The following is a 15220-nucleotide window of genomic DNA, read 5'->3' as shown; positions in this document are numbered from 1 at the left end:
TTAGTTGTGGCACACAGGATCTTTGTTGAGACATGCGGCCTTCTCTCTAGTTGTGCCGTGAGGGTTTTCTCTCTCTGGTTTTGGCGCGTGGGCTCCAACGCTTGTGGGCTGTGTAGTTGGCGGCACACGAGCTCTCTCGTTGTAGCGCGCGGGCTCAGTAGTTGTGGCATGCGGGCTTAGTTGCCCCCAGCATGTGGGATCTTAATTCCCCTACCAGGGATCGAACCTGAGTCCCCTGCATTGGAAGGCAGATTCTTTACTACTGGACCACCAGGGAAGTCCCTTTAATCTCCTTTCTTTTACACATTTTTTTTTTCACTCTCAGCTGGAACTGGGGCTCTGAGGATTTCCAGCAGCTGTGATCCTTGAACTGAGTCAGGGAGTTCTCTAATCTCTGTGGGGCCAACAGGCACATGGTTTGACAGTGCTGTTGGCTGAGGTTAGTGGTTTAGTCCGTGGTTGTGAAATGTACACCTGTCCGGGTACATATTTGTATTCTTTGTTGGTCCAAAAAGGATTTAAAATTGTTTACAAGAGTACTTAAAAACTATAACACGATAGCATACATTTAAAATAGGGACAAGGAAATAAAGGAACAAAGCGAGACATTAAGGACCTAAATGAAGCTGGGAATGATGCTAAAATTCAAGTCATAAAGACCTGTTGTGGGTTTTCATGCTGGAGTAATTGGGGGCACTGAGCCTTGAACATTGGCCTTGTTAATACTGTGTTCGGGAACTGATATATTCAGACATATTCCCACTGGCGAGCACAGGACACAGACACACGTAAAACACGTATGTGCACATGCTCTCACCCCTTTCCACTCCCCTTCCTACCTAGTTTCTCAGAGGAGTTAGCTTGGAGTTGAGAATCAAAATTCTTCAGACTATTAAAATTTCTTCTTTTATATTTATGGACATAGATAGAGATGCATTTAACATATAGTTTACATTAAACAATATAACATTTTTAAGTGATGTTTTTAAATTGATGTTATAGAAACTAATATTTTCTTATCAATCTACTTATAATATGGTACAAAATCTTTACTTAAGGCAATATGCTTCACCAGAGTGAAATGGACTGAAAATATTACTGTTGGCCACATGAACCCTAAGCAATAGGTATAGAGAAGTATACTTAATTGGAGTCCAAAGTCACTAAATGTCAAAAGTGCTCTCTGGAGCTTCTCTTTTCAGAACAGTAAACAGTATTAATATGAATGCTGATGTATACTAAGGACAGTCAAAGAAGAAGCTTGTCAGGGCCAGACCATCTGAAGAGATATATAGGCTTTTATAAGTATTTCCTTGATCTAATCCATATATTCACATGTAATCTTCTAATTTTGATTTACTTTTCTGTGTGGGGTTCCCTATTATAGTGAGGTATTTCTCATAAATCATATAAATTTCTCAGCCTAGAGTTGAAATACCAAACTGGCATGCAGAGAACAGGTAGTAACAATTGTGTGACCCTGCACATTCAGTGATATTTTGCAAAACATTTTAAGTAGTGAAAAAATAGCAGACGTAGTAGGGGTTACTGGAACAAAATTTTTCATATCAATAGTGATTGTGGCAAAGATTGGCCAGATCACACAGAAAAAGCCACAGTGCCTTATTTCTGCAGACCAGGGTGTGGGAAGAGAGGTAATGATACTGCCTACCTCGCAGGGCTGGTGTGAGGATCAAATGAAATGAATGATTCCTGTGGCAGTGCTTTGGGAATGCTGAAGATCTACGTGGGTCTAAGGTGGTGTTACTGTTTTTGGCACAGGAAAAAAGTCAGTCTGAATATTTGAAGATCACTCAAGAAAAAGAAGAGCAAGAATCTTTGGCCTTGGAAGAGTTAGAGCTGCAGAAGAAGGCAATCCTCACAGAGAGCGAAAACAAACTTTGGGACCTTCAGCAAGAAGCAGAGACTTACAGAACTGTAAGTTTAAATACTCTTCAGGTTCCACAGCTGTGGAACTGCTTGTATAGGAAAACTGTTGTTATCTCTGCAGTCAATATAAGGTTGTAGAGAAGCTTTTGTTTTAGATTTACATATACATGCACTCCATTCATTATTAGGTAGTAAGAGCTGTTCATGGGAGTGGTTTTGATGTCTGCTACATGGTGCTCCTGACCTGCCTTTAGCTGGCTGTATTTCTGTCAGCCACTTGCTCTGATTCTTTGCCCTCAGGCTGTGCAGCATCTTAGCTCCACTGCTTACTCACCTTTCATCTTTAGGAAGTGGCCTCATTTTGTACGCAGCACTTGCCCTGACACCTTCCTGCCTGTTCAGCTTCATCTCGTGCCACGCCCTGGACATAATTCATTCTCTGTTTATATCACAGTTTAGTTACCCCATTGCTCTCCTTTGACATTTAACTTTTCCCCAATTTTCCCATATTATAAATAGTCCTATGGTGAGCATGTTAGTATATATATCTCCGTGTGCACATTTTAAAATCCCTCTGTCCTTCCCCTGAACAGTATATGAAATGTTCGACCTATTTTGAATAAACTGACTGATGTTATTTAGACTTTTTAGCCTTTTTGCTCTGATTTAGACAGTGACACAGTCACACTTCTTACCCCAATTTCTATAAGGGATTTGTTTTTTTGTTTTTTTTTTTTGTGGTACATGGACCTTTCACCGCTGCGGCCTCTCCCGCTGTGGAGCACAGGCTCCGGACGCGCAGGCTCAGCGGCCATGGCTCACAGGCCCAGCCCCTCCGCGGCACGTGGGATCTTCCCAGACCGGGGCACGAACCCGTGTCCCCTGCATCGGAAGGTGGACTCTCAACCACTGCGCCACCAGGGAAGCCCTCTTACCCCTATTTCTAAACTGTATTTTATTTTCCCACTTCCAACATTTCTGTAAGGTGGCATGGTAGAGAGGAATGGGTACTCAGGAGGCCTAGATCTTTCACTTACTAGCTTTGTGAATTAATTATACCTTAATTTCCTTACCTGTCACCTGAAGAGATTGATATTTGGTAATTTCTTAAGACCTTTCCAGCTTTGACATTCCTTGGCTCTGCCTTACATTCCTTACAATGCCTTGACATTCCTTAGCTCTTTTCCTTTCAGTCAAGGTTGATATTTTCATGAGATAATCATTTTACTATTACTTTTTGTAAATTACTTTGGTAAAATTTGTGTAAGTTCTTTCTTTTTGAAAAATATCTTCTAAGTAATAATTTTTGGGGTAAGAGCCAGATACATTATTTTTCTTCCAGAATTAAGTTATGAAAGTAATAGAATACTATTATAGGCCTTTTAACAAAACAGAAAAAAATACTCATCTTTCTACCAGCAGTTACTATTATCTACGTTATGATTTATTTCTTTTTCACTATCCATTCAGAATTTTCTTGAAAAAACAGGTAGTTGAAATAGTTACCCAAATAGGTAGAAAGAATCTGGAATTTTGAGTTGTGTAAAAAATAGAATCTTTTCTTTGTTATATGATTCGTTTAGGAATTGAGCACAGATTCTTTGTCCTTTCTAGAGTTTGGTAAGATATGTAAAGTTGTTTATCTAAATTTTAATCTTTAAGTAGGTGTAGACATCATGTCATATATATCATTGCTAACAAATGTACTTTAATAAAAAGACATCTGTTTTCATTAACAGAGAATTCTTGAATTAGAAAGTTCTTTGGAAAAACGCTTGCAAGAGAATAAAAATCAGTCAGAAGATTTAACTGTTCATTTGGAAGCTGAAAAAAATAAACACAATAAAGAAATTACAGTCATGGTTGAAAAACACAAGACAGAATTGGAAAGTCTGCAGCATCAGCAGGATAACCTTTGGACTGAAAAACTCCAAGTCTTAAAGCAACAGCATCAGACTGAAATGGAAAAACTTAGAGAAAAGTATGAACAAGAAAAAGTAACACTGTTGAATGACAGAGAGGTTCTCTTTCAGGCCCACATAGAAGAGATGAATGAAAAGACTTTAGAAAAGCTTGATGTGAAGCAAACAGAATTGGAATCACTATCGTCTGAACTGTCAGAAGTATTAAAAGCCCGTGACAATCTAGAAGAAGAACTTTCTGTACTAAAGGATCAAGCAGATAGAGTGAAGCGGGAATTAGAGGCCAAGCTGGATGAACAGAAAAGTCATCACCAGCAACAGGTTGACAGCATCATTAAAGAACAAGAGATGTCTATCCAGAGAACCGAGAAGGCATTAAAAGATGAAATTAACCAACTTGGGCTTCTTCTGAAAGAAAAGGACAAGCATTTAAAAGAGCATCAGGCTCATGTGGAGAATTTAGAGGCAGATGTTAAAAGGTCTGAAGGGGAACTCCAGCAGGCGTCTGCTAAGCTGGAGCTCTTTCAGTCACTGCAGAACACCTTGCATGAGCAGGTAGAAACATATGAGGAGCAGTTGGCCCAGTTGCAGCAGAAGTTGTTGGATTCGGAAACAGAAAGAATTCTTCTTACCAAACAGGTAGCTGAAGTTGTCACTCAAAAGAAAGATGTTTGTGCTGAGTTAGATGCTCACAAAATCAAGGTACAGGACATAATGCAGCAACTTGAAAAACAGAATAGTGAAATGGAAGAAAAAGTAAAATCTTTAACCCAACACTATGAGTCCCAACTTAAAGATAATATAGAGCAGGAACAGACAAAGCAACTCTTAATGGAAAAGGAAAATGTAATTTTACAAATGAAAGAAGGACAGAGCAAAGAAATTGAAATACTCAAACAGAAATTATCAGCCAAGGAGGACAGTATTCATGTTTTGCAAGAGGAGTATGAAACCAAATTTAAAAGTCAAGAGAAAAAGATAGAAAAAATTAAACAGAAAGCAAAGGAGATGCAAGAAACGTTAAAGAAGAAACTGTTGGATCAGGAAGCCAAACTTAAGAAAGAGCTCGAAAATACTGCTCTGGAGCTCAGTCAGAAAGAAAAACAGTTCAATGCCAAAATTTTGGAAATGGCACAGGCTAACTCAGCTGGAATCAATGATGCAGTGTCAAGATTGGAGACAAACCAAAAGGAGCAAATAGAAAGTCTTACTGAGGTGCACAGGAGAGAACTCAATGATGTCATAGCAGTCTGGGAGCAGAAACTTAACCAGCGAGCTGAAGAACTTCAGGAAAAACATGAAATCCAGTTACAGGAAAAAGAACAAGAGGTAGCAGAACTGAAGCAAAAGATCCTCATACTTGGGTGTGAAAAAGAAGAGATGAACAAGGAAATGGCATGGCTGAAGGAAGAGGGTGCTAAGCAGGATACAGTGTTGAAGGAATTACAGGAACAGTTAAACCAGAAGGCTACTCACATGGTTTCTGCCTCACAGAATGAAGCTAAACTGAAAGCTGAACTTGAAAAGCTGGAGGTTGACCTGAATCACTCTCAGAAGGAAAATACTTTTCTTCAAGAGCATGTAGTTGAACTGAAGATGCTGGCAGAAAAAGATAAGCTTAAGGTCTCTGAGTTGACTGAGAAGCTGAAAACCACAGATGAAGAATTCCAGAGTTTGAAATCTTCATATGACAGAAATAAGAAAAGCCTAGAAGACGAAAGCTTAGAATTCAAAAAACTGTCCGAGGAGCTAGCAGTTCAGCTGGACATTTACTCCAAGAGAGCGGAAGCCTTATTACAAGCTAAAACAAGTGAGCTCATCAACATTAGTAGCAGTAAAATTAATGCCGTTCTCTCTAGGGTCTCCCATTGTCAACACCACACAACTAAAGTTAAGGAGGCACTACTAAGTAAAACTTGCAAAGTTTCTGAATTAGAAGCACAACTGAGACAGCTAACAGCAGAGCAGTACACACTAAATAGTTCTTTACAACATGCTGCACATCAGTTGGAAGAAAAAGAAAGTCAGATTAAGAGCATGAAGGCTGATATTGAAGGTCTTGTGACAGAAAAAGAAGCCTTACAGAAGGAAGGAGGAAATCAGCAACAGGCTGCCTCAGAAAAGGAGTCTTGCATCACTCAGTTGAAGAAGGAGTTATCAGAAAACATCAACGCTGTCACTTCGATGAAAGAAGAACTTAAAGAAAAAAAAGCTGAGATCAGTAGTCTTAGTAAACAGCTAACTGATATGAGTGCTCAACTTCAGAACAGCATCAGCCTAACTGAAAACGAAGCAGCCATTTCATCACTAAGTAAGCAACATGATGAAGCGCAACAGGAATTGCTGGATCAGGTGCGAGATTTATCTTTGAAAGTTGAAACTCTGAGTAAGGAGAAAACTTCTGCTCTTGAACAGGCCAACAAATTCTCAGAGTGGAAGAAGAAAGCACAGTCAAGATTTACACAGTATCAAAATACTAGTAAAGAATTGCAGATGCAGCTTGAGTTAAAAACAAAGGAAACCAGTGAAAAGGATGAGCAGATAACTTTATTGAAGGAGGATCTTGATCAGCAAAAGAAGAGATTTGAATATTTTAAGGGAGAAGTGGAAGATAAGAAGAGCAAGATGGAGAAAAAGGAACGTAATTTACAGACTGAGTTAAAAACTCAAACAGCAAGAATTGTGGAATTAGAGGAGCATGTTACTCAGAAAACAATTGAAATTGAGTCCTTAAATGAAGTTCTTAAAAATCACAATCAACAAAAGGATATCGAACGGAAAGAAATGATTCAGAAACTTCAACACATTCAAGAGTTAGGAGAAGAAAAGGACAACAGGGTTAAAGAGGCTGAAGAAAAAGTCTTAAGCCTTGAAAAGCAAGCATCTTCCATGAAATCTGAACTTGAATCTATGAAGAAAGAATTGGAACATGTGAATTCAATTGTGAAAAGCAAAGAAGAGGAGTTAAAGGCATTGGAAGATAGACTTGAGTTAGAAAGTGCTGCAAAATTAGGGGAACTGAAGAAAAAAGCTGAACAAAAAATTGCTGCCATCAAGAAGCAGTTGTTATCTCAAATGGAAGAGAAAGAACAGCAGTATAGAAGAGACAGAGAAAGCCATCTGAGTGAACTAAATACAAAATTGCAGGAAAGAGAGAAAGAAATTCATGTCTTGGAAGAAAAACTTAAGTCGGTGGGAAGTTCACCACAATCAGAAACATCAGTTGCACCCAGATCGGCAGAAAATGAGGCAGCATGTACTGAGCAAGAAGCAGCAGAATCCCAAGGCTGTGTGCAGAAGGCATGTGAAGAAAAAATCCGTGTTTTACAAAGAAATTTAATTGAAAAGGAAAAGCTATTGCAGAGGCTAGAGCAGGAAAAAGAAGGCACAATTTCTTCTCATTCTGAAATGCAGTGCAAATACCAGGAGCTCTTAATAAAGATAGAACAGGCTGAAGCAAAGCAACACGAGGATCAAGTGATGATAAAGCATCTTCAAGAAGAACTTGAAGAAAAAAACAAATACTCCTTGTTAGTATCCCATCATGTGGAAGAAGAGGGAGGTAAAAATAACATAGGGGCAAAGCAGAACTTGGATAATGTGGTTGATGGTGTCCAGAAAGCCCTCCAGGAGAAGGATTTGACCTGTCAGATCTTGGAGCAAAAGATAAAAGAGCTGGATTCCTGCTTATTGAGAGAGAGGGAAGGACATAGAGTTGAAATTGAAGCGTTGACCTCAAAACTTGAAAGATTACAGGCTCTACAACAACAGATGGATGGAAAAAGTAAACCCATGGAAGTTTTGGAAGAAAGTGCTGAAGAAAAGTCCAAATCTCATGTGGTCCAACCCAGCTTGCTTAGTAACACGGAGGCTGAGCACAATGACCTGGAGTTTAAATTGGCAGGGACGGAGCAGGAGAAGCAGAAGCTGAGCCAGGAGGTGGTTAAACTGCAGAAAGATCTTCGAATGTTGCGGAAGGAACATCAGCAAGAACTAGATATCATAAAGAAAGAGTATGAACAAGAAATGGAAGAGAAAATCAAGTAAGTTTTTTTCCGTATGAATATTTTTAAGGCAATCCTCTTTAATGAAATCTCTCTTTTTTGTGTCTAATGCAGTTAAGTTTCACAACCTAAATTTGTTAGTATCGAACATAAATATAATAAGTTAAATACCGAAGAGAACTAAAAACAATTTAAGGCAAGAGGCAGTGTTATTCCATGTCAGTTTAAGGGGAAAAAACCTTTTTCTTGCCTATGAGATCATGGTTATTAGGTACATATCCCGGTAATTATTTTTAAAATCATTTTTATATTTTTATTATATAGATGTGTATGGTGAAGAATTTTAAGTCGAAAGTAAAAATTCTCAAATCATCAGGACCATTCCCTAGAGTTAATCATAGTTTACTTACCCTTCCAGAAGTTTTCTGTGCCTGGAGACGCACACGCACACGCACATGCATGTGGATGCACACTCCCTTAAAAATGGTTGATATTGCTGAGGTCATACTATATACACTGTCGTGAAGACCAGGTAACTCTTTACAGCTTGTTTGTTGTATAACAGCAGTTAGCTCTTCATATTTTTGGTACTCAGACAGGAGCAGGAAGATCTTGAGTTGAAGCACAATTCCACACTAAAACAGCTGGTGAGGGAGTTTCATACACAGCTGGCACAAAAGGAACAGGAGCTGGAACTGACCATAAAAGAGACCATTGGTAAGTAAACTTTTAAATTCAATTAAAAAACAAATCAGAATCAGCAGAGACTATTTATAATTTAAGTTCATTCTTTTCACACTGTGCTAAGTGCTTAAAGTAATTATAAACTGGAGAAAAAAATGATTCTTGCCCAAGAAAGTTCTCTGATGGGAAACTGTGCTGCCTGAAAGTGGCTTGCCTGTCAGAGGGGAGGAGCAGGTGGAAGAACCTGAAAGCATTACCTGATTAATTACCTAATGAAGACACTTCTGCTCCGTGAGAAGGGTACATTTGGTCAATTTGATCAATTGATTTTAATCAAATTTAATTTGGAACAAGGGTTCTTACAGAAATTGGGGTACAGATACTAATTCTTACCTAATATGTTTTCTTGTATGTGTCCATTTTTTATTTATTAGATAAAGCCCAGGAAGTGGAGGCTGAACTTTTGGAAAGCCATCAAGAGGAGACAAATCAGTTATATAAAAAAATTGTAGAGAAAGAAGATGATCTAAAAAGAACAGCCAAAAGATATGAAGAAATCCTTGATGTACCTTATTTTCTCTCTTGAAAATTAATTGTAATAGATTTCATGGTAGTGCTAAAGAAGATAGGCTGTCAGATTTCCTGTTTTTTATAGTGTAGAAGGTTTTTTTTGGGGGGGGGAGTCAATATTATTCAAATTAGTATTTCTCTATTGTTTGCAGATTTATAAGGAGTCTAATTGATTTCTGCTAGGATTGTAATTTTCTGATCAGTTTCTGCTAACCAGGCATATAGGCCACTTGAAGCAACAGTGAGTTAGTAAGGGGAAGAATGGATTCTCTTCTATGTCTTTTTTCCAAATTCAGACCAAATTGTGAGAGCACCAGACTAAGAATTGAGAGCTTGTGCTTGGGACAGGTAGTGTATGTATGAGCTTTAGCTGGGAACTTTCCAGGAGGGCCAGTTAACTGTATTTAATCCCTACCCAATTTGCAAGGTTTTGTTGCTCTCAAGGGAGAAAGAAAAGATAGAAAAAAAAAAAAAAGGAATACATCAGCCAAATCTTTTATATGTAGTTTGGAGGCTAAATTCAGTGTACTTATTCTAGTGGTGGATTAGTATTGTCATTTTTGTGTATGAAGATAAGCCATGAATGCTAGTGAGTATTTGGACTGCAGAACATTTTTGAATGTAAAGCAGTGTAAATTATTCTTTGCTGGATGGCAGATTCTTTTTTTTTTTTTAAATCATATTTATTTATTTATTTTTGGCTGAGTTGGGTCTTCGTTGCTGCGCGCAGGCTTTCTCTAGTTGCGGCGAGCAGGGGCTACTCTTCATTGCAGTGTGCAGGCTTCTCATTGCGGTGGCTTCTCTTGTTGCAGAGCACGGGCTCTAGGCGCTCGGGCTTCAGTATTTGTGGCATGTGGACTTCAGTAGTTGTGGCTTGTGGGCTCTAGAGCTCAGGCTCAGTAGTTGTGGCGCATGGGCTTAGTTGCTCCGCGGCATGTGGGATCCTCCTGGACCAGGGCTCGAACCCGTGTCCCGTGCATTGGCAGGCGGATTCTTAACCACTGCACCACCAGGGAAGCCCAGCAGATTCCTTAGTTACTGCAAGCCTTATTTCACTATGTGCTAAAAACCATTTGATGATTAGGAATGCATAAATTAGAGAATCATGCCTCAGCTGACTATGGCAGCAGTAGAACTCTGAGCCAGGAACAGATTCTAGTAGTAATTATTTTATTTTATTTTTTAAAGTTTTATTTATTTTTGGCTGCACTGGGTCTTCGTTGCTGTGTGCAGGCTTCCTCTAGTTACGGTGAGCAGGGGCTACTCTTCGTTGTGGTGCGTGGGCTACTCTTCATTGCGGTGCGTGGGCTATTCTTTGTTGCAGTGCATGGGCTTCTCATTGTGGTGGCTTCTCCTGTGGCAGAGCACAGGTTCTAGGTGCGGGGGCTTCAGTAGTTGTGGCGTGCAGGCTCTAGAGCACAGGCTCAGTAGTTGTGGCACACGGATTTAGTTGCTCCGTGGCATGTGGGATCTTCCTGGACCAGGGCTTGAACCCATGTCCCCTGCATTGGCAGGCGGATTCTTAACCACTGCAACACCAGGGGAGTCCTAATTATTGTAAATGTATTTGAAAAAGCTGAAATTACCTGATACATGAATATAAATGTTACCTTCGTGTAATTTTTGAGCTTTAGACCTCACTGTGAAAGAAAATTTGATTTCACATTTTCCTATACTTACCTAGGGTATATTATGTGAAGCTTTAAAAATTACTGTTGTTTCTTGAATGCTTAGAGAATGTTGGGATTGGAAGATACATTACAGCTAGTTTAGGTTCATCTTCTATTTTTGTGTTTTTTTGTGTGTGGCAGAAGCAGGAGAGTGAGTTCAGCATAGTCAAATGATTTCCCTAAAACTACACGTGGCGAGTGGTAGAGCACTGATTCTTCATTAGCTTCATATATTTTATAAAGGCTTCTCCCTAAGGAAAGAACTTGGATAGTTAAGTCAGGGAGCTTCATTCACAGGGGATAAACTGTGTCACGGCTGTAGTGTTCCCTTTTGTGAACTACTTCTGTCTCTGAATGTGTGTGTATGGGGGTGTGGAGGTAGCACACAGTACACTTTCCAAGGTCACAACAAGCCTCTGTAGGTGGAGGGGTGAGTGAACAGGGAGACAGGTAGCAGTTAATCTCTGGTATCGTTCCTCCTGGAAGATCTGCTGTTTATTAGAAAATAAATGGTCCTCCCAGCTTCAGGCTTGGAGTAAGTAGAGCAAGCGGGCAGGAAGTAGAGGGTGGGCCAGAGGACTCAGGTGGACTCTTCCCCAGGCCCCTTCCTGCGCCTTAGACCAGCACTGCCCATTAGAAATACAATGCAAGCCACAAACGGGATTTAAAATTTTCTGGTATTCACATTAAAAAAAAAAAAAGAAAGAATCAGCTGACTTTAATTTTGGTAATAATGTTAGCTGACCCGTTATATCCAAGACATTATCATTGCAAGATGTAGTCAATATAAAAATGATATATGTATTAATTCTCTGAGATTCAGTGTGCTTCCACGTTGGCAGCCTGTCTCAGTTTGGATTAGTCACATTTCAAGTGCTTATAGCCAGAGTACAGGGTGGCCAGTGATTAAATCGGCAGTCCCCATCCAAATACATACTCTGTCTTGAAGAGTTTTTTTTAAAACAGCATATATTGCTAAAAGCGGTATTACCAATTCTAGGTAAACACCATATTGCTTTGCTTCTGAGACATATTCTCTTACCATTCTCCAATTTAAAGTTTTCCAGAATTGGAGTTTTATATGGATTTGTATGTATTATGTAGTACTTTTTTTTCCCTCTGAAAAAGCTGTTATCAGATTGATGATTTGTCTTAATGATGACATTGTAGAATGCTATATTTTTCTCATCCATTAAAATAATTCCATGATTTGTTAATAGCACAGTGGAGCACAGAGACATTTTCATTTTCTTGCTTTCACTGTCTTAGCTCACATTCTTACCGTTGCTTGGAGGAAACTGAGAACTTTGTCATCCTAGATTCACGCCTCCCATCTTCCTCAGCCCCTCACACATCCACATCCACACATTTTTTAGGACATGAAATCTGCTTATCTTCCCTGATTTCCTAGGCAGGGAAGTCACCTTTCTCCCTTTAATTGTGGATCTCCAGCACATTCTCCAACATGTAACAGACTCTCAGCTGTAGTGTTTCATTTACTCCCATTGCCTGTTCCTCTCCTCTTAACTCCACCGCTTCTGCCATGGTCTAGGCTGCCGTATTCCATTTGGTCTGGCCTACTGTATTAATTTCCTGCCTGGTCTCCTTGCTCTTGTTTTTTTTCCCCGGAAAGTATTCGTCTCTTCCTGTGAGAGTTATTGTCTATCTGGAAACAAAAGGGGATCATATCCCTTCCCCTGAACACCTGCAGTGGCTTCCCTTGTCCTGGTGACCCCATCCTCCGGATCAGTCTGTGGTCTAGCTGAGCTCAGCTTTAGCTCCTTCTTCGCTGTATTTCACCTCTGCTAACGCTTTTCCTGGTGCTTCAAGAGTACATTCTCACACTTCATGAGTTAGTGCAGCTGTTGTCATCTCTTTTGGCAGTTTTCTTTAAAAGTTTTAAATTTATCTTGTATTCAGAAAAAAAACATTTGAATCAAATGTATTCCATGGTTTAAAGATCAAAATAATATTTAAAAAAGGTATACTTGGAGAATGGTCTATCATGAGAATTGCATCCAAACTTTTCTCTGTATTCTACACCCTGTTCCCCTTCTCCCTCCACAGGTAACCATTAGTTTCTTATGTAATAATATTCCTGTGTTTCCTTATGCAAACAGAAACAAAAATGAAATATATTCTTGTTTTTTCCCTGTCCTACCCCAGAGTTAGCTTTTTGAATATGCTTTTCTGCATCATATTGTTTTCAGTTAGTTTTTTTGAAACCCCTTAAAATAGAATTAATTGCACCTGTCTTCCTTTGGTACTTTATTACTTCACTTACGACATGTTACTTTTGTCATACATACATATGTGTGTAAGAATGTATTAATGTGTCTGTCCTCTCCTCTAGACTATTAGCATCTTGTAGGCAGGGATCTTGCTGTTCATCTCTAGTCTTGAGGACCTAGCCAAATGCTTGGCACACACTAGACACTTGGTAAAATTTTTTTTTTTTTTTTTTTTTTTTTGCGGTACGTGGGCCTCTCACTGTTGTGGCCTCTCCCGTTGCGGAGCACGGGCTCCGGACACACAGGCTCAGCGGCCATGGCTCATGTGCCCAGCCGCTCCGCGGCATGTGGGATCCTCCCAGACCGGGGCACGAACCCGTGTTTCCTGCATCGGCAGGTGGACTCTCAACTACTGCACCACCAGGGAAGCCCGACACTTGGTAAATTTGAAGGAAGTGACACACCTGGTAGGGCAAAGGGAGCATTCATTCGGGGAGATTGGCTGGTGACATCTGAAAGGAGTTGAGTCTCACAAGTAAGGGAGCTGACTGCCTTCGTACCAACCTCAGAGCAGTCTCACTGGGAGGGAGTAGCTCTTACAGCTACATTAGATATAAAACTGGTTTCTTTTTGACATTTACTGTATTTTAGTGATTTGGTTTTGGCATAATAGTCTTTAAAACATAATTTCCATGTATGTGCATAAATATTCAGTTTAGTTTTTCTTACTGTTTTTACTTCAGAGCAAGCAGTATTGCTTTCTTTCCCCCTTCAAGAAGACAGAAAGCTTTTACAAAGGAAATTATAGAACTGTGTCTTAAATTAGAAACAACACGTCAAGGATTCTTTTCCAATTCTTAGAGGGCTTGCTTTCTATTGGTATCTCCCAGCTGCCAAAGGCAATGTCAGGCATAGCTGAGTGTCATATCAGAATCTGGACCTAACTGAATAAATAGCTGTAAGAGGTGATCCTTTCAAACAAGACTAGACCACACTGACACAGACATCCACACAGGATATGTGATGGTAGAATGAAAACAGTAAGTAAACCAGGATTGCAGGCAGTTGCAGATTTACAGTAGTTTCTGATCAGTGGTGTTTTAGGGGTGGAGGCTGGGTTAGAGTGCCTTGGGCAGATGTTGAAGGAGGCTATTTACAAGATACCCCTGCTTTGCTTATGTTGAGAGAAGGGGTTCGTTCTTTTTTAGTTGGTCTAAGTTTCATGACAAGTGGTATTTAAAGTTAGATTTTCGAGGTGTCTTGTGGTTTGTTGCTTTATTTTGTGCCTTGGGGCCTGTTTTTGTTTTTGAGAATGATGTTTCTTGGTTCTTAAATCAGATAGCTGCTTGTGGCTGTTTTCCTGTTTAGTCTCTTACTCAGCAAGCACTTGTCCTGTCTTCATTACTCAAATCTGATCAATATTCCAATGTCAAATATTCTTTTAGCACAGAGGTTGTGCTAAAAGGTTATTGCAAGATTTATAAGAGCAAGGAGAGGTCTGGACTGCTTTGTACAGCAAACGATGGCAATTATCAAGACAAATGAAAAAATTTAAGGGTGGGCAACAGCCTTTTACCAGGGCAGTCAGAACAGAAGAGAGAATGATTTGTATGCCAAATTTTATAAAAAGGATTTTTGAACCAGTAAATCATGTATTACTTTTGCAGCCTTGTCTGTTTTCTGCAAAGTTCAGGGCAAATGGATACATTACGTTAGTTACCAATACATTGGACAGTAATTTTTTTTCAAAAATAGATTTTAGTTGAACATTTTACTCCAAAGAACTGCTGGTATGGTTTGCAGGCAGATGTGAAGGGAACGTACAGGTTTGCTAACTAGGGCAAAGAACCATCTTGATTTGTGCAGCCCTTCCCAAGGGGCTGAGAAAAAACCTCCACAACTTCTTGTGATCAGTAAGTTGCCAGCTGGTTGAGCAGTGCTGTGCATAAAGCTAGTTTATATTGGATATTTTCTAGAAATCAAATCCTAGTGTAGAAAAGGCCAAAGTCTTAAAACAGAGATTCTGTTTTACAGTTCTGTCACAACGCTGTTATACACCTAAGTGTTGCTTAAACCTTGGAACCCTAGTTTAAGGGGAAAGAAACAGCTTGATGAGCTTTATGGGGTGGGGGCAGGAGGACTGAGGGTGGGAAAAGTCATCCTAGGAAGAGTGAGCAGCTTTTAAAAGGGCTTGGAGTTAAAAGTGGGGCGTGAAGGAAGGTGTTTAGAGCACAGTAAAGAATTACAGT

At 39.6% G+C, this 15220-nt stretch overlaps 1 protein-coding gene across 5 annotated transcripts in view; it reads left to right on the top strand.

The window, feature by feature from the left end:
* The window catches only part of GOLGA4 (golgin A4), a 105382-nt gene that overhangs the window by 67445 nt on the left and 22717 nt on the right, over positions 1-15220 (top strand). For all 5 annotated transcript variants that reach the window (XM_060307280.2, XM_030830127.3, XM_060307279.2 and 2 more), the window contains 4 exons: positions 1783-1938; positions 3630-7855; positions 8412-8533; positions 8935-9065. In XM_060307280.2, the coding sequence (XP_060163263.1) occupies positions 1783-1938; positions 3630-7855; positions 8412-8533; positions 8935-9065 (4635 nt within the window). The remainder of the gene's footprint in view (positions 1-1782; positions 1939-3629; positions 7856-8411; positions 8534-8934; positions 9066-15220) is intronic.

This window comes from Globicephala melas, chromosome 11 (assembly GCF_963455315.2).
Source record: "Globicephala melas chromosome 11, mGloMel1.2, whole genome shotgun sequence".
NCBI lineage: Eukaryota > Metazoa > Chordata > Mammalia > Artiodactyla > Delphinidae > Globicephala > Globicephala melas.
The sequence above is the reverse complement of the archived record's forward strand: the minus strand, read 5'-3'. Positions and strand labels throughout refer to the sequence as shown.